This window comes from Centroberyx affinis, unplaced genomic scaffold (assembly GCF_046629955.1).
Source record: "Centroberyx affinis isolate AG114_WGS23_722 - 3 ecotype Tasmania unplaced genomic scaffold, CSIRO-AGI_Caff_v1 ptg001272l_1, whole genome shotgun sequence".
Taxonomy (NCBI): Eukaryota; Metazoa; Chordata; class Actinopteri; order Beryciformes; family Berycidae; genus Centroberyx; species Centroberyx affinis.
In genome coordinates, this window is record NW_027279781.1 from 227,410 (window position 1) to 246,459 (window position 19,050).

Consider the following 19,050-nt stretch of genomic DNA (forward strand, 5'->3'; position numbering starts at 1 on the left):
TAAACAGATCTGTTTAAATAATAACGCATGACAATCTTTGCCTAAATTGCGGAGAGTGGAGGGTTTTGCAGGCGGCGGTTGGCAGTCGGGTCAGAATCAGCAGGAAGTGCTGCCTGCCTCCTCTGGTCTAGTAGCGATGGAGCGGGGGTAGGGACGGACGGGGAGTCGCAGAGAAACCGCTGACCAGCCACCAAAGAAGTCTGCAACGGGGAGCACGACGACTCTGTTCGCCAGGTAAGCACCAACTTTATAAAAGCCACAACATGACTACCAGGTTAACTCTAATTCAGTTGGACAAAAGCGCTCTTAAATCATGTTACTGGCTGGTAGCCCGGCAAAGGTTATTGCTAGCAAGCTAAAGTTGTTAGCTAACATTAGCTAGATAGCTAGCATATTAAAGTGGGAACAATATGTTTCCCTTTCTTTATATAAGCTATTTTTAACTGACACCCTTTCAGTTTATGAGTACGTTAACGGTAAATTCCGTCACTTTCACGTGACTGAAATTATTTTCATAATTTTGAGGCTTACGTTAGTTGTAACTGAGTGTCAAGTAAGTTTTAAAGAGCCGGAGCCGGCCGGTGCGCCGCTGACTCCTCTTCCTGTCTTCGTGGCTGTTGAGTACAGGGGAGGGCAGAGGAGAGGGGCTGCATCAGCCTGATAACAGCTGAACTGTTTCTGCAGTCAGACTCAGCACTATGTCTCTGGTTGTGACTAAAGCGCCTACCTTCTTTCACTTTTTGCTCACATACAGTGCTCTACATACAGTAAGAAAAAAAACTTTAATGTATTAGCCGTAATTGGTCTTGGTCCAATTCGCACTATCCAAGTCAATAGCCCCCTTTCCACTGAAGGCCAAAAGCCCAAGACCTTTGGCCCAGGAACTCTAGCCTGGAACTCTAGCACTGGGCTAAACTTGTTAAAAAGTTTCCACTGAGCAACCTGGGCCCTGCGTAACCATGACAACTAACTTACACAACTGCTTGTCATCAAACATGGCAGACAATGCTGCTGTGCTGTCAAATGTACCGTATAATCGTTAACATTAGTTTTAATTACTTTGTGGGAAGTTTTAAAAAAGAAGACTGTTGCAGGATGAGGCTAACATCATTCACATAAAAAAAAACAAAGTGTCATCGCTGGGCAGTGATTCAAACGCCTACTGAAGGCGTTAACGTAAAGAAAAACTGCCTTGCCTGCGTAAGCAAAGGCAAGCTAAAAAGTTGTTAACAACTCGTAACAGTCTTATTTTTCTATGTGTAGCAAGATGTATTTTAGATATCAGCTGAAAGTAATGCAGATTTAAGAATTAACATACTTAGTTTCTAACAGGTAGATGTTCATTAATGTAGGAATGGCTGCACTCAGTTACAGACGTTACTAAGCAACACCTCCTATTTGAAAAAATATAAAATGTGATGATGTATAAGCATCAGGGCTAACAGCTTTGGCCCTGAGGATTTGGAAGGCCCAAGTAGTGGGGCTTGAGTTCCTGGACTAGCCCTGTTTTGGCCTAGGCTAACCCAGTGGAAAGGGGTCAGGAACTCTGGGACTAAGTTCAAGCACCAGGTTTGGCCCTCAGTGGAAAGGGGGCTATTGTGGAGAAATGCCTGGGTTTTGTTACATGTCCTATCAATTTCCTCTCCTTATGCTGTCAAGTTGGTGCATTTGTTGTCTATTTAGGCCTCCCCTTTAGGCGATTCATTCTTGTGACTGAAGATCAGACAGCACACATAAGCATAAACACATGTGGTGCTTTTTCATGGTGTGTGTTTGTTTTCCTTATTTGATCAGGCAAATACATTTGGATCATATTCTTAACTTAAGAAATGGCATTTGGTAATAGTGGCAGGAAGAGAGGGTTACACTACACAACATACACATTCACATCTGGAAGCTACTACCACCCTATAGGTGTCCTTGTGTGTCATCTGTGAGCATGAAATTACAATCAGAATCAGCTTTATTGGCCAAGTATGTACACATACAAGGAATTTGACGGTTTTTCGTTGCTCTCAATGTACTTACACAGAATAAATATACAGCTAAAAACAAGGACAAGATGAACAGAGGTAAACCTAAACATTTAACTACTATGTACAAATATGCACATATTATATATATATATATATATATACACACATACATATGTAAACAACACTGGAATTTGTAAATAAAGGACAATAGTGCAATGGTGCAGAGTGCAAAGATGCTGGAATAAATATGGAGTTGTTGGTGTAACAGGTCACATTATATACATGAGTTATTACACATTACATACATTATACACACATTACACATTATACACATTACTACATTGTGTGATAACACTACTACAACATCCAACTCACTCGATCACACTCAAAGAGTAGTTCAGCCTTCATTGAAAACCCAACCTATTGCAACATGACTCAAAAGTTCAGTCTCCGTCTCCAATGCCTAGCTGGGGAAAAAGCTGGCAGGATCTTGGTGAAGTTTCAGTTGTCTTTCCAAAGGAAGAAAGTGCCTGCTAAGCTTGCTGATTAGGCCTTAATTTCTCAGGCTTTTTAATTGATAACTCTTTACATGCCTCCATGCCAGACCTGTGCTCACTGTGCTTGTGAGGCTTTTAGCAGTGCCTAAAAGCATTGTTAAACCCATTTGTAATGATTTGTAAAACCAAGAGTTGCCTGCAATGAGAACAAACTAGCAGTTAACAGTTGAGGGTTTGTGGCTTTTTTTTGTTTTTGTTTTAAGTTCTTTAGTTTTGCATCATTTACAGTTGTAGTAGACAGAAGGTAAAGGAGGAGTTATAGTTATGAAGCTTTACCTTTCTTATTGGTTCTACAGAAAGAGAGAGAGAGAGAGAGAGAGAGAGAGAGAGAGAGAGAGGGGAAGAGAGAGAAAAAAACTGGTCAGATAAAGGGAGGAGACACTGAGAGATGGAGATCAGTCATGTGGGAGAGAGGGTACAGGGCTGAAGGAACGGGGAGTTTATTATGGGATGCGTGTGAAGGAGGACAACATGCTGGTTACAGAATGTTCAGGGGACAAGAGGCGAAGGACGGGTGAATAATTGAATTCTTCATATCGGGTACAGGGAGGCTGTGTTTGGGTCTGCGAGGGGACAAGCTAGGCCATGCAGTGCATACAATAGTGACAATTGCGGCATTATTTCTTGGCCATGTGTGTTGAAAGAGGTTGCCAGTGTGAGTGTGTGAACAAGAGAGCGGGACAGAAACTGTGCGTGTGTGTGTTGAAGAGCTTGTTAGTGGTGAGGAGTGTGCTGAAGTTATGTAAAGAGCAGCTGAAGAGGCCAAGGGGGAAAGTAATGGTTAACAGCTGTGTGTGATGTGCGATTATGTGTTGCAGTTCACTAAAGGCAAAAAGAGCCTCACTCATCTCAAATTTCTATAGATTGATTTCTTTTTAAACCCGTTGTTGAGAATATAGTCATTGTAATTGAGCATTGCTTTCTTAGGCTGATATTGTTCTTTATAGGCACAGATATTTTTCGTCACACTATTGTCACACATTTATTATGAGGTTTATGTAAAATCATGGCTCTTTTTCATATAAAGGCAGCTTTGCAAATTATCACGAATAGCTTTGAATAGAAATTCAGGAATATGTTGCTCATTTACATCAATTCTCTGCTACTTCAAACCCACCTAGATATTGGTTCAGTGCATCAGGTGTATTATATATATATACAGTTCAAAGTTACATTCTGCTGCCCATTCAGCTTGAAGGTACATCAAATATCCTGCTGATGGACATCCCTGTCAATTCAAAGCCATAATCTATCATTGCAAGTTAAATGGTTTCCACTTTTTTCAGAGAAATAGCTTCCTCATTCCTTCCAGCTAATCTCTTTGAGTTCCTACAGTGGTTACGTGCACAGCAGAAACAATAGGCCTGTCGAATGTGTTGCAGCTGGTTCTAGTAAACTGACAACCTTACCAATTTGACCAGTTATGTGTATTAACTAAACACTTTACACTCACTCGGACAATGAAAAATTGTGATCAGTGAAATCAGATGAAAAGTGACCAGCACAGATATTTTATTTTAAGCAAAAAAGTAAGAAAACCTGAGTGCCACTATGTTATGTGACTCAATACAGGTGGGTCGAGGGATCACAGCCTATGACAGTGCTGCTGCATATTTACAGTACCTGTTGGTTGCCCTAAACAACGGTGCTTTTATAAGGGGGGCTGAGGGTCACCTTGCCATTCTTGTTCTCACAAAAACAAACGCACCTCTCCTATTTCAGTGGGCAGGACATATATTGGATGTCGTTCGTTCACCACCTACCTATTAGTTCAACCTAAAATAAAGGAAAAAATCCACCCTTAGACAGAATTCACCTGTTATATACTAAACAGAATTCACCTGTTATATACTAAACAGAATTCAAATGTTATTAGTATATCCATGGTAATTTCAATCTGTGAGTCTCTCCCAAAGCTCAAAACGAGGCAAGAGCTGCACTATTGACAGTGAATGGGAGACTGATTTAGTCTTCTATTCATTGTCATTCGAGCAGTTTCAGATTTTGTCTTTTGATGGCGTCACAGATTAAAGACTTGCTTAGAAGGAGACTGTCTCACGGGGCAAGATAACTTTGGGCTTAACCCTGGCTTTTCAGTCTCACGATGGCGGCTTACTTTTACCCGGGTTAGATCACCATGGTAACCTATGCTGCACAGCTAACCTGCTCCGGAGCAGGTTCAGTTCAGGTTATCGGATCAGAACAGATAAAAGGCCCGCCGCCTCACCAATCAGCTCTTTGGAAACATGGAGTCACCATTGCTACAGGATCCTGAAATGAACAAAAACATTGCATCAAATGAATGAGACCAGTAAAAAGAACTGAACAAGGGGAAACTATTGAATTAACAGATAGTAAGAAGGGCTGTTCGCAGGATGACAGTGTTTAGAGACCAGTAGAATCACTTTGCTTTCTGTGATCATTTATTATATCAAAGATATAATATTTATTAGGCTACATCAGATACAATAAATGTTTGTAGCATTTCCTTGGCAGCAGCAACACTGCTACTTTTCACCATTATAATGCTTTTGTATTGCTCATATTTATTCATTATAACAGTTTGTTCTTCTTGAGAGTAGGACACGCTTTCATAGCTCATCACTGTTGGAAAGTCCTGGGCTGACGGAGCTAGTTAATAACCAGCTATGTGAGACCGGTTATCCGGGATCATCAATGTTAGGATTTGTGAAGCCAGCCAACGCAAATAGCCTGACTACGTTGAACTCGCTTTGTGAGACAGGCCCTTGGTTTCTAGCTTTGGAGGAGCTGTTCCGGGTAAAACAAAATAGAGACATTGCCAAAAAGACGTGGTCATACCAAGTGAGGAAAAAAGTGTCCTTAAAAGACACTCACCATGGGTTCCCACAAATGCTGTCCTGAAGGGACAAACAGAAATGCCCTATACAAAGAAAACTGGAAAGCTTCAAAGAACTGTCTAGAAACTGAAGCTCCCAATTTTCCACAGAGGAACTCTGGGCCATTCCCTGATCACTTGCCTTCAGCAGTAAGCTTCAAAGTCAATAGGAAACCAACCTCAAAATGGAGAGCTTGTGTGAGTACGGAAGAGGATTAGGGCCACATGTGAAAAATTTATTTGAGTTCTGACTTTATTCTCAGAATTCTGACTTTAAACTCAGAACTCAAATAATTTTTTCACATGTGGCCCTATTCCTCTTCCGTACGTTAGAGCCATTCTCCAATGCCCACAATAAAAAGGAATTATCCATTATAATTCACAGTAATCATAATCGTCATGTTCAGTTCACAAGTAAATTGAAACATGTTCATTGGTATAATGTGAATTCTGTTTCAGGGTGAATTTCTGCTTTATAGTTTTTTTGTTTTTTTCAAGGCATTTAGCTGATGCTCTTATCCAGAGTGAATGGTAATGTAATGATAATGCAGGTAGGAAGTTGGTGTCTTGCTCGAGGGCATTGACAGGACACATGGCTATTGGTGGACCTTTGACCTCCTGTAACCTTTCTGTTACAGGAGAGGACTAGGCCACCCTGACACTCCCTTAAACTATGTGTAGGCTAACGTGTATCAGTGACATTTCACGACTGTTGGGGGCTACTGTTTGGAAATGCCACTTTTTTAGAAACCTAAGAAAGTGACCAAAGCATTTTGCCCAGGTTTGACAATTGAATTGAAAACACAAAATTCACCAGAACTGGGGTAAAGAGGTTTTCACACAGCAACAGCGATATGCAGTTTCACTTTAAATATGAATAACTGGGGCACAGAGGGGCACACTTTGCAAAAGAATTTGGCCTAAACATCAGAACAAAGCAAAGTTTTAATTATACAAGCGTCTGTTCTCATAGGAAGTAGGAGGTGCCTACTGACTACTTAGTATGCATATTCAGAGGCTCTGCCTGAACAGCGCACAAAGCTCTGTTATGGACAAACAATGAACAATGAGAACAGTAGCCTGTTTTTCCAGTGCATTCTTCTTCTTTTCTCATTCCTTCCCTTTGTTCATTCTTCTTCTTTAATGCATTATTTTTTAATATTTAATTATTTTCTATTCTTTAATTTCTTTATTTCTTTATATTTATTTAAGTACAATAACACTCACAGAAACAGTGTCTGTATCCATCCCTCCAGCAGGCCGTTCTTGAGGGTCAAGCCATCTTCAGCAGCCATCTTTTTCAAATACTGAACCAATTTGTTTGTTGGTTATATATATTCATTATGACAACTGAATAAAGACACAGCTATTTCAACAGTACTGGCTATTTTTCCAGTTTTTGCAAGTGCACTTCACTCTCTTTTTTATTTTTTTATTTAGCACTTTCATGTTTTGTACTGTACCACCCACTCCACCATGACTGTCTTCTTATCTCCTCTCTGGTTTGTTTGATCCCAGGTTATGATAGCTGTCACTCCGAGTTGAAGCCTGACAGAGGGGATGAAGACGATAGTTCCATGACCCCTTTTCGTCTCGCTGTCCGGGGCCTCCCCCCGGCCTTGGCGTCCATGACAGGAGCCGCCACCTCTGACCCGCGCTTCCACCTGAAATGGCGGGCCATCGCTGTGGCAAGTCTGCTGGCTCTCGCGCTCCTGCTGTACATGCATCGGACAGTGGGGGGCGGAGACAACACCACCAGAGGTTACTACCGCAACAGGGCACACAGTTGGCAAATGCACAGTGAGGGCAATGACATCATCAGTGACACTAACAGACGAACTGTAGGAAGCCTCTCCAGCGTCCAGAAAAGGGAAAAACGTTACAATGACACGTATCCGTTAAGTCCGCCGGAGAAGACGAAGTATGGCATCCGGTACCGTATTGGTGTGATTGCAGACCTGGATACGGCGTCACGTAGCTCCAAGGAGCAGACGTGGTTCAGCTACATGAGGAAGGGTCACCTGACTGTTTCAGAGAGTGCCGACAGACTAGAGGTGGAGTGGGATGCAGAGACCGTCACCCTGGAGAGTCATCTGTCTGAGAAGGGACGAGGTACAGCGACAGGGGCTAGATTAAGGACACACACACATTGATCCTTTATAGTTTTGTTCATATTCTTACATGAAGATTTGGGTTACCTCATTGATTGACTGACTACCTCTGCCCCAGGTATGGAGCTGTCCGAGCTGGTGGTGTTCAACGGTCACCTGTACAGTGTGGACGACCGTACGGGTGTGGTGTACAGGATAGAGGGCAGCCAGGCTGTTCCCTGGGTGATCCTGCCTGACGGGGACGGCTTGGTCTCCAAAGGTCAGTCTTCACCTGTACCCTCTGCATGCATGGGCAAAAGTCTCAAATTAGCATAGCGTGTAGCAATAACTAGCTTGAATTATTTTCTTCACAAGTCTTGAGTCTGCATTTGCTCAACAGCATGATTTTTTTTGTACTCAAAAATTCTTGAATACTTTGAATTAAACTACAAAGAACTAACTAGAAACTTCAAAGAATTAATTAATTTAGTCCAAAGACAGCCTTTCTTAGAAGTTTTGTCCAGATATGATGTGCACCATGGGTGGACCTTAAATAGAAAGATCCATGTCAAAGTTGGCAGCAAAAACACAAGAGGGACTGAGGAACTTTACTTTGCCACTGGGAAAAGCTAAGGATATGATTGGTCCACATTTTAAGAAGTTAAGATGCCTTTTCACTGATCCGTCTCTGCAGGTCATTGCTCTGTTAGTACAGGTTACAAATTGATCTTGCTTTTCTGTTAATGCTTCTCAATCACTTAGCCTTGTCGTATCATTGGTTCTGACATAACCCTGTCCCCCATCACCTTTTTCCTCCGTGTGTGTGTGTAGGATTCAAGGCGGAGTGGTTGGCAGTGAAGGATGAGCACCTGTATGTCGGCGGCCTGGGGAAGGAGTGGACCACGACCTCCGGAGAGGTTGTCAATAACAACCCTGAGTGGGTGAAAGTCGTTGGCTGCCACGGCGACGTGGAACACGAGAACTGGGTGCCACGCTACAACGCCCTGCGGAGTGCAGCAGGGATCCAACCACCAGGTAAGGATCTGACATATTGTCCAAAAAAATAAAAGCAGAATCGACTGACATCTCACCACTCATCCAAGAGGCTTCATCAGTTCAGAACTGAAGCCTGTTGGATGAGTGGCGAAAGGTCTTCAACTCTTCATTTTAAGTCCAGTGGATTTTTTTTTTATTTTTTTGGACATCTTACTACCTGGATGACTGAAATGAATCTACACAGACGATCTGACATTGATTCCCAACCCTCCCTCTCACCCAGGCTACCTCATCCATGAGTCAGCGGCGTGGAGTGACCGTCTCCAGCACTGGTTCTTCCTGCCTCGCCGCGCCAGTCACGAGCGCTACGAGGAGACTGCAGACGAGCGACGCGCCACCAACCTCCTCCTGTCCTGCTCCGCAGACTTCAGCCACATCACCGTAGGGCATGTCGGACCGCTCAACCCCACCCACGGCTTCTCCTCGTTCAAATTTGTTCCCGACACAGATGACCAGATTGTTCTGGCGCTCAAGTCCGAGGAGGACGCCGGCAAGATTGCCACCTACATCCTGGCATTTACTCTAGACGGCCGGATGCTGATGCCCGAGACAAAGATAGGGGATGTGAAGTATGAAGGGCTGGAGTTTATTTGAAACTGACCAAAGGTGATTTTCCTGACGGCTAGCAGCTTAGCAGATAAAGGAGTGGGCTTTGTACATGCAACATGGTTGTTTTGAGTCCAGCTCATGACCTATGTTGCATGTAATTCCACTCTATCTTTACCATCATTCTCAGCTGTACTGTCCAATAATGCAGAGAATAACCAAAAATTAGAGGATGATATAATGAGGAGGAGGAGAGGAGCAAGAGAAGGGTGGAGAGGTAGGACAGTAACGCACCAGGAGAGGAAAATTCAGTATCACCAACCACAGGGTGATTCAACTTAAATTCAGTGTGATGGTTCACGCTGCCGTCTGTGACTAGCTATGGTACACCTGCCAAGATTGTCAGTGTTTTAAAGGCCTAACTCCTTCATATCAATACAAGTACATCACTACCTTTGTCTACCTTGAGTTATACTTCCTGCTTTCATGTTCAGATCAGACACTGCTGATATCCCAGGAGTCTGGGTAATTTTATTTGTCATGAGTAGTTCTCTCTCCTTATAAACCAGAGAATGTGAACCTCCTCTCCTGCAGCCAGACTCTGCTGGTCAGACACTCAGGGGAACAGGCTCAAAGAGCAAAACATGAGTATGTTTGTTCTACAGAGGCACAAAATAAGAGAAAATACTTAAGAAATGAATGTGTTACTACTTGAAATTTTTAACTTATTTCATACCCGTTTGTGCTTATTGAACGTAACCCTGTCCAGACACAAAACACTGGTCCGAGTTTCTCTTATTTAGATCTATAATGATGTCGGGGTTCCAGTCAAGATCACTCCCTGGATATTTGATCATGTTTTGTAAAGCTCATGAGTTGTTCTGGGCAGGTCCAGGGACTCAAATGCAGACCCAGCTACATGTCATTCAACTGACATATCATTCACTCTTCAAGCTCAGACAACTTGACTACGCTGAATTTACACACCAGCTGTTTTAATTTAAAATTTTACCGTTAATATATATGTTTTGTATTCCTTCAGAATAACTCTAAACACATCAAAGATTAAAATATGCTCTATTGTTCTGGTATGTCGAGTTCTGTTTCATGTTTGTCACCAGCAGAAGTGTTTAATAAACGCAACACAACACAATCTCAGCATTTAACACACAATGTGCCATCAATTTTATTAAGCAGGGTTAGAACAACCTAAATGTAATTACATTTGTCTTACTATGTAAAAAATAATCCCTATACATTTTTAACAATTCACTGTTTCGTTACTACAAAATCAATGGTATTGTATTACACTTTTCTTCACAACATACGTAAGTCTTAGTATAGATGCGTTGGATCAATTGAGCATGCTGCAAAATTATTCACAAGCTGGTCCCTTTCTCTGATGGACATTTCAGACCTGAGGGCAATACTCTAGGTGATCTTGTTCACAAGCTCATTCCCATGGCAATGACGTCTTTAGGTAGACCGGCCATTTTTATGGTTTTGAAGGAGCCCAGCTTAGTATAAAAGTTGAGCATCCTCCTATCGCTCTGCCTCAGCTCGCAGAATACTCCTCTGGATCCTGGAAGGGAAAAGAAGGCCAATAAGTTAAGTTTTTTTTTTCTTTAAATCTTAGTGCGCAAGTCAATATTCCAGTCTAACAGGATTTAATAGAATGGATGGAAAGTCTATAAGTGGAATTCAGTATTATTGGCAAAACTATCGAGCGCAGTTTCAGGACTCGACTCACCGCAGCTCCTGATGGAGGAGAGCAGGCCACTGATCATGCGCTTGGCGGGGGCGGAGTCAGTGACCCGGGGCAGCAGCTGCATGGTGACCAGGGAGGGGAAGTCTGGATCACTTGCCACCCTCTGCAGGTAGGAGATAAAACACAGTGAAGTGCAAGGGTGGAAGTAACGAATTACAGATTTACTCAAGTTTCTGTAATTGAGTAGCTTTTCTGTGTACATGTACTTTATAAAGTCCGTAATTTTACTTTTAGTACATTTTTGCTGAAAAAATCGCATTCATTACAGAGTACAAATTTTGTAGGCCCTTCTTCATAGGCATCAGTCACCATTTCCAGTTATCGGCCGGTCAGCAAAGAAGAGAAGAGTAATCTGGCTTTACTTTGTGCACTTTATTTTGTAATTTGTATTTTTTTACAATTAAAATAATCTAGTTTGTCCTCTCCTCATGTTAGAATTGCATGGGAAAAATCTAACAACGTTCTCTTTTCTAAAAAAGTAACTCAGTAACTTTTACTGAGTTCATTTTAAATTAGCTACTTTTTACTTTTACTTAAGTGGATTTTTACACCAGTACTTTTACTTCTCCTTAAGTAAAATATCAGCAAAATAACAGTACTACAACTTGAGTAGGACATTCTAGTACTTTTTCCACCACTGGTTAAGTATACTGTATCTTATCCGGATGTGATAATCTACTCTGGAACAGGATTGGGTCCTTGCACTTGATGGATCAGGCTCTCACCTGAATCTTGGCTGCGGCTGGTTTGGCATCGGTGAGTCCGAGGGCGAAGCCACACACCCCTATCTCATCCTCCAGCACCAGACCACACTGAGGGGAAGGGGGCATCTCGCCTGCTGACAGACTGAGGTGGGGGAGGGGGCGGGGGCGGGGGCAGAGGGAAACATTAGGATGGAAGTATGGTACGAGAGAGGAAGTGCCTAGGAGAGAACGTGCGCTCATGCTCTTACCCGTCGCTAATGAGCAGAGGTTGTGTCATCGTGGGAACTTTGTCCTCTCCCGCTCTCTGCATCTCACGGAAAATCCTCTGCACTTCCATCTAGGACAGAGAACAACACAGAGAGGCTGTATCTCTGCTGCACAATACCACTTCACCAAATACACCTTGATGTCTGAGAATCTGCCATCCTCACCTTGTCCTTGGGGCAGTACGGCCGTATGGAGTAGACCGCCGTCATGGGAGGGTGTCGGAAAAGGTCCCTGTTTCCGTGGCAAGGCAGCATTCTCTGCAAGCACAAATACATGTTCCTGTGCATCAGGGCTGAAAGATATTGACAAAAAATCTAATTGTGATTATTTGACAGAATATTGCAATTTAAACTGTGATTCATATCACAAGTTTGACAAAAAAGATGTCAGTGTGCAGGACTTACTGAATTTGAGTATGATAAAAGGTTTTCACCAATATTGTACTTGGTTTATGGACCAAAGATTACCCGCAGCACTAAGACACCTTGTTTAGAAAATCCATGTTGGACACCCCTCTCCCTTAAGCAATTAATTTGCATTAATTGTTCAGCTCTACTATGCATATACTTCAATAATTTACTGATTAGGAAAAAATGTTTTTCTAAGAGAATCTCTACAAGTAAACTATGTGGAAAAAAACAGCAGTTTTTTTTTGTTAATTTGATCAGGCAATTTAGAGTATATTAAAGTTCCGGATACGTTGCTCTCCTGAACCACCTGCACTGCAGCGAGAGGAGGTTTGGATTACCTGATTAGGTTAGATTAGGTTACCTGGAACTCTCCAGAGAGGCCGCCCCTGAAGCCCCAGGGTTCAGGGTCGTCATTCATTAGCTGAGCCGAAGGTCGATCTTGTCCTCCTGTGGAAAGCAAAGACAATAATTTATTGGAGAAAATGCAAAGAGAAATCTACTTTTGTACAGTGACATTGTATTTTCTTTTGTTTGTAATGTTTTCTCCCCTTATTATACTATTACTATCCCTTCTCTCCAAAGGAAAAAAAATACAAAATAAAATAAAATAAAATAATAAAATAAACAATATATGGGGAATGACACAGAATTGGCCATATACATAGACATAGATATACACTCACATAAACTAAACTTGTATTACAGTGATGGTAAATGATGGTAAATGATTGATTACACCCTCATTTCGGGTACTAAAATGATAATTATTAGTATTTATTTATTTGTGGACGCCTGACTGCCGTAACACCATTACTGGAAAAACAAAGACACCAAACTATTTAACTCTTTAACCCAGTATTTACCGGTCTGTGTAGGCTGTTCATCGTTGGAAGGAGAGGAGGAGAGGAGCTGGTTTTCTTACCTAGTGTTTTCACGTACGCTCTTGCCAGGCCGACGCCGCTCTTGATGTCACAGATGTAGTTGTAGAGGTCGTAAAGGATGCTGCGGTTGGGCGCGTTTGACAGGCGGTTGAACATCTGCACCACTGCCTCACACAGCTCGTCAAAACGCTGCGCTCTCGTGCGCCACTCCGCCGTCTGAAGAAACAGCAGCGGGTGAAGGGGCAGTGTGTGAAAAGAATGAAGAGTATTTGAGTATTATGAGTTTTTGAAAGCGTATAAACACACACACACACACACACACACACACACTTCTACCTTGTCAGTCTCTACTGTAGCGGCCTCACTGTGGGTCTTCAGCCAGTCCAGTTCCTGCAGCATGGTTCTGGCCGTCGGCCCGTGTTCGTACGGCAGGTAGAAGAGCTCCGACAGCAGGTTCAGGTCCTCCAGCGTCAGCGGCTCCGCTGTGTACAGAGGGTTCTCCCCGGGTCCAGGAACGTAGGCGGGGTCTCCCATGTCTGTCTGCATGGGCTCCTCATCGGACGATTCTTTCTTAAGGCGAGATGAGGGACGACAAGCACCTGGGAGGGTGAAGAGTGTGTTTTCTCTTGATGTGATGCTTTATTGATCCCCTCTCACCTGCTGTTAAGGCTGGGCAGTAATTCAATATTATCGTTTATAGTCTTTCAGTGGAATCATAATGTGATGATATGATGATATTGTGATATGCAATTCCCTCATATAAATTGATGCACATTTTCTTTAAAAAAAACAAAATGAGGTATGAAACATTTTGTGGAATATTATTTTAGTTGGTTTGACATCACACTTGACATTACCATGCAGTTCAATGCGATGAACATCAATTTGATTAACATGTGATTTTGCATCGCCCAGCCTTACCTGCTGCCTGCCTATTATGAAGACTTGCCTTGTGATATCATGGTAACAATTCATAAAACTATATTTCATTATGTGAGGTTGTATTTCATTAGTCTCTTACCTCCAGGTTGGTCAGTGCTGAGAAACTCCTGCAGCCAGTCAGTAAGGGCGAGGGTCAGGGCCTTCTGGGGGCTGTAGCAGAGGTCCTGCTCCTCATCACCTGGTGTAGAGGGTCAGAGAGAGGGGGAGGGTGATTAAATATGGAGAAGTGTGATAAAATGCGGAGTTGGGAGTTGGCGAGTGCGGTGTTAAAGGTGAAAGTAGTAAAATTAGTCACACAACACTGCTCTCAAACAAATCTGAGCTTGTTTTTATTTGATTTGATTAACAGTTTCAGCAGCACACACTTTTTCCTCAAATAATTCACAATTCCTCTCTTTCTATTACTACATCTGACTATTTTACTATTTTTCTTTTATCGTTCTGCAACAGTATAGGGCTCTTTCTCTGGGCATTATGAAGTACACACATGTTTTATCCTGACTGTAATTGACACATGGTACTGTCACAATACACCCACTTCCTAACTACCACTACAACACTGCCACTTCCTCTGTAGAAATGAGTCTTAGATAATAGGATGAAAGCCTTTAAAGCTTGGTGTGTTAGAACTGGCAACTCTGAAAACAACAGTATCTATATATGCAAAATTTGATATTTTAAAGGCATCACTGAACCTCTAAGAAAAACTAGACACTCACTCATTTCCACATCCCTCTGTCCTCCATCAGCTGTGGACTTGCACCATGTAGCCAAGGTGTGGATGGCCACAAAATTCGGGTAGAACTCACAGTTGGGATTGGTGAGAACCCCTTTCAGTTTGGGAATCAGCTCAGTGGGACGGTCCTTGTAGGAAGAGATGATGTTAATTAGTGGTCATAAAGGTTTTAGGATAGAGACCCCAGAGAGGTCCTTATAGATCTAAACCTGGACAGGTAGATATTTACCTTATAAGGTCCAAGGAAGAGCCTTTGGGGGTCGTAGTCATTGGCGTGGATATTGTCCCAGATGACCGGTGCCCTCTTCAGGACGGACGACACCTCGTCTATGGACTCAACAGAGATTTGGTGGGATACCACTTTGGGACCTGAAGGACACAAATGGACAGTTTGGAAAATCACGGATCGCTAATCAAAGTGTTAAAAAAATGAAACTTCTATTACTTCTATTGAGCATATCCAAACCAGTTCAGACTACAGTCCAGTGCGTTCTTACCGGTCCACAGCACGTCTATCCCAGGCAGCAGCTTCTCCCCCACAGTGTGCAGGTAAGACGACTGGGACACGTTGGGAGTGCAGAATGCAGCACAGTAATCTGGAGTCCCAGGATGAATGACAAAGAGGACAAGACAAAACTGAGAAAAATAAAAGCAATTTCATGATTCATTATGTGCTTGTGTCTTCCTGGAAAAGCAGCCTGTTGATCTAAATGCAAGGAAGTCGCACAGAAGAGAATTCAGTCATTTTAGTATCAAAAATGGTATTAGAATGGCACCTATATCTGGGTGTAACTCCTGTCTGATTAGGGTTCAAAATAAAAAAAATATTGAAATGGCTTACTTCTATAATTTCTACATTATAAGAGGAAACACTTTTTCTCTCAAAGGTTTTTTACACAGCTTCCTAAACATATTTTAGTACTGTGCCGAATCCCTGGTTAGTTGGACACAATCTTAAATTCAATTAAAATTCAAAACCATTTGCTTCACATTTCATTTCACTCTCCCCCACAATATTTATTACATTTAAAGTGCTGAAAAAAATGTATGCAGAAAAGCTGTCTTCAAATGGATTGCAATTCATATTTGCAAAAATTGTGATATTCTGCACAAAGAAAGCAATTTGATGTTTTTTTGTCACTGTCATGCAGCCCCATTCTCTGACCTGTGGGGCAGAAGAGGAAGGTCTCAGGTTGTCCCAGGTGCTGGTACACCTCATTAGTGATGGCCACCTGAGCGTGGGCGAAGGAGCTGAAGGCCTGTTTGTCAGCTGGACACATCTCCTTCTCGATGTCATCAAACAGTAAAGAGAACGACCTGCAGCCAAACTCCTTTACCTGGAGGAGCAAGAGGGGCAATTTGTGGTTCAGAGTCTTTAGAAACGGACCGATATTGAATATCGGTCATCTTAAAACGTAGGCGATTTAAAATATGCACAATGTATCAGTGTCAAATTAAGTATACATAGTAACATGCCATTTGGGAAAGGCTTTTCTCCAAATTGCCTTACAGTGAGCACCAACAAAACCATGAATTAAACCTTTGACCCTAGCAGTGTCAGTGTCATCCTTTGCCCGTTAACCCACAAGCAGTGAATCTATTGTTGCCATTTTACTGCTGCATGTTTCCCAATAAAGTAATGTGGTATCCAAGACAAATCCTTTGAGAGCCATAAAGCTAAATAAAAATTGAGATTAAATTATCTTAACTGTCCCATCCCTTGAGCTCCACCCTTCATCCATGTGCACCAAGTCCCACCTGGTCCAGTTTCCTCTTCAGGGTGGCAACCTCTTTGGGGTTGGAGAAGGTAATGTCCAGGCCGGGAGAGATGGCATAGACAAACTCAACGTCATGCTGTTTAGCTGCTGATATCAGGGCCATCAGTTGTTCTAGACAAAGAATGAGGGACGAGAAAACAAATCTTATGAAAATATAGTCTTATTAACAGGAAGATCTAATCCATCAGACAACAAGGTAAATCATACAGTTCAGGATTTGATTTGATTTGATTTGATTTGATGAGCATGACCAACGCTCGCCAATCAACAGTTCCCGACCTAAATGGACATCTGTGGGAGATTCTTAAGTGGTGTTTGTAATCACCAAAATGGTTGTAACACCTCAAAAAATTTAAATCATGTGGTGTTGCAACCATTTTGGTGATTAGAGACTTGTCGTATTTGTTGAAAAGTTTATTTTGTCATGTACTTGTAGTCATCCAAGAAATATGCAGTTTTTAATGGTCCAAAGATAAAACTGCAAGTTATCACTGATCTTCAATCTAGAACTTTAATGATAAGACAGAGCCAAACAACAGGGAGAGGCTCCTATCCAAGCAACAAAACAACTAAACTAAGTTGATAATGACTCAGAATGTGGCTTTGGTGTGATCCTGATAGAGAAAGGGAAAAGATGAACATATCTACAGTTTAACAATCCCTTTCAAAAGTTCACTTATCTCTCCTCTCTTTGTTCAAGTTTTTTTTTGGGGCTTATTTTGTTATTGTAATTCGGCACAGTTGTAAACGAGTGTCCGGACCTCAACGTGTTCTCTGAGATTTAAATAAAGGTTATATCCTTAAGTTTATCCTGAATTAGACAGAAGAATATTAATACATAAATATGCTACAGTAAGAGAGCGAACAGCTGGTGAGACAGCGGCCATGGGCAAACAGCAACTGTTTTATACCATTTGAGCAACACTGAAAGGAAACTTGCACCAAATCAAAAAGAAAAAACCCAAACTATTTTATGTTTTAGGCACCTTCTTAATGTGGGAAGAGGCCGCCTGCAGCCTGCTGATGTGAGACTCACCTGCCTCCTCAGCACAGTACAGGTCTCTCCAGTACATCCTGTGCTTGTAGTCATCCTTGGGGGCGTACAGGTATGTGCTCAAGCCCCACTTCTGCTCCCTATGAAATTCAATACCAGCAATTAACAATCACACCAAATTATTTATCATAACAATTGTTAGTGAGGAGATCATGTAACTTCAAAGCTTTTGAGACATATCCTCTAATACAGTGCTGAAAAGTTGGAAGGGAAACTAAGAGTGTAACATTGAAGATCAGGAGACCTTGAATAACAGGGTTTTTTTTTATTTTTTTTAAATAATGTTTGTTTTCCTATTTTGTCACTGTGCTTCCACACTCCAATCCTGTCTTTTCCTGGACTGAAATAAAAGGTTTGTATATTATGAACTCTAGTCAAGAACAACAACCGATAACAGAAAGCAAATACATTTACAGAATAGATCCTTCTCAGGAGAGGCCCTAGTTTCATGTAACTAGATAAAAGTTATATAAAATTATCTTCCTGACTTATTCATAGGCCTATCATGGGAGCAGGCTAATGGCGCTGGAGGCCTGTTACCTTTTGAACAGTTCTGTTCTTTGCTCCATAGTCCATGGTCGCCCATAAAAACCTGCAGCAAGCAAAGGTCAAGTTATAAACCAAATGATGTCACCAGCAGCAGTGATCAATACATGATAAACATCCAAACTGCATTTCACCAACACAATAAGACATTAAAAGAAACAACTGGTATTATTCATGCACTATAGATGCAGTCCTAATGTGGTCGTTTGCATCCTCTAGCCTGGTTCAAGGGAAGGGAACTCTAGCTATCTAGGCCACAGCAACCCAAAACCCCCGATCCTATCAGGGGCCACCGGTCCCAGACCGGGACAGTCACTCACCTTCCACGACTCCGCTGATGAACCGCTTCGCCCCACTTTGGGATCCCCGCTTTGCACCGGCCGGGCTCGACATGGTTTGAACTGAGTTTTCTCTCCTTTCTAAATCTCTACTTTCAGTTTATTGCTCGGACAGCAGCTCAAGTGCTGACGACGCGCTATTATCAGTCATGGCTTGGCATGACAGCCTTTATTTGATTGGACTTTTATTGCACGGTCTCCGTCCTCCTTACACCTGCGCAGACCGGGCAGTTTGAAGCACAAGAGCGTTGCGTAACACAAACATAATAGTCCAATGTTGTAAATACTTTCAACGAATAAGAAAGATTAATGTTATTTTGCAGTGAGTGAAGTTCATGCCCATATAACCACACGCATGTTGATTGTGCGTGTCGGACTACCGGGTTAGCGTCTTAAAGGAGCAGCCGCTACTTAACGTACCAGGGACTTTAATATGTAGCCTAACCATGCATACATATTGTGGCCTGGAATACCGTTTGTAGATTCAAAATAAATAAATATTTATGTGGTGTCCATTTATCGAGACTAGCTTATCATACTCTGT

The 19,050-nt window shown here is 42.1% G+C and overlaps 2 protein-coding genes across 3 annotated transcripts; one reads left to right on the forward strand and one right to left on the reverse strand.

The window, feature by feature from the left end:
• Positions 1 to 136: 136 nt before the first annotated feature.
• On the forward strand, positions 137 to 10,236 carry cant1b (calcium activated nucleotidase 1b). 2 transcript variants are annotated; one of them, XM_071525146.1, is made up of 5 exons: positions 137 to 234; positions 6,909 to 7,502; positions 7,620 to 7,760; positions 8,312 to 8,515; positions 8,760 to 10,236. In XM_071525146.1, the coding sequence occupies exons 2-5, from the start codon at positions 6,968 to 6,970 to the stop codon at positions 9,128 to 9,130; spliced, it is 1,251 nt and encodes a 416-aa protein (XP_071381247.1). In that variant the 5' UTR covers positions 137 to 234; positions 6,909 to 6,967; the 3' UTR covers positions 9,131 to 10,236. The 2 variants fall into 2 exon arrangements, with proteins under 2 accessions (XP_071381247.1, XP_071381246.1); XM_071525145.1 differs by lacking the exon at positions 137 to 234 and adding an exon at positions 2,945 to 3,047.
• Positions 10,237 to 10,244: 8 nt separating this feature from the next.
• On the reverse strand, positions 10,245 to 18,849 carry ogal (O-GlcNAcase like). Its single transcript, XM_071525144.1, has 17 exons — positions 18,489 to 18,849; positions 18,163 to 18,214; positions 17,605 to 17,702; positions 16,549 to 16,679; positions 15,956 to 16,127; positions 15,288 to 15,386; positions 15,020 to 15,159; positions 14,774 to 14,918; positions 14,134 to 14,232; positions 13,449 to 13,711; positions 13,154 to 13,328; positions 12,593 to 12,678; positions 11,986 to 12,078; positions 11,803 to 11,891; positions 11,576 to 11,696; positions 10,833 to 10,953; positions 10,245 to 10,664 (listed from the first exon to the last, which is right to left on the reverse strand). The coding sequence occupies exons 1-17, from the start codon at positions 18,559 to 18,561 to the stop codon at positions 10,528 to 10,530; spliced, it is 2,094 nt and encodes a 697-aa protein (XP_071381245.1). The 5' UTR covers positions 18,562 to 18,849; the 3' UTR covers positions 10,245 to 10,527.
• Between the last annotated feature and the right edge of the window lie 201 nt (positions 18,850 to 19,050).

Excerpts from the sequence above, each read along its gene's own strand:
- cant1b (XM_071525145.1), top strand. The coding sequence starts at position 2,984 with ATGCGTGTGAAGGAGGACAACATGCTGGTTACAGAATGTTCAGGGGAC. Across the intron at positions 3,048-6,908 it reads GGACAAGAGGCGAAGGACGG|GTTATGATAGCTGTCACTCC; the intron begins GTGAATAATTGA and ends GTTTGATCCCAG. Across the intron at positions 7,761-8,311 it reads GGACGGCTTGGTCTCCAAAG|GATTCAAGGCGGAGTGGTTG; the intron begins GTCAGTCTTCAC and ends GTGTGTGTGTAG.
- ogal (XM_071525144.1), bottom strand. The coding sequence starts at position 18,561 with ATGTCGAGCCCGGCCGGTGCAAAGCGGGGATCCCAAAGTGGGGCGAAG. Across the intron at positions 18,215-18,488 it reads CATCAGCGGAGTCGTGGAAG|GTTTTTATGGGCGACCATGG; the intron begins GTGAGTGACTGT and ends TGCTTGCTGCAG. Across the intron at positions 11,697-11,802 it reads CCTCTGCTCATTAGCGACGG|TCTGTCAGCAGGCGAGATGC; the intron begins GTAAGAGCATGA and ends CCCCCACCTCAG.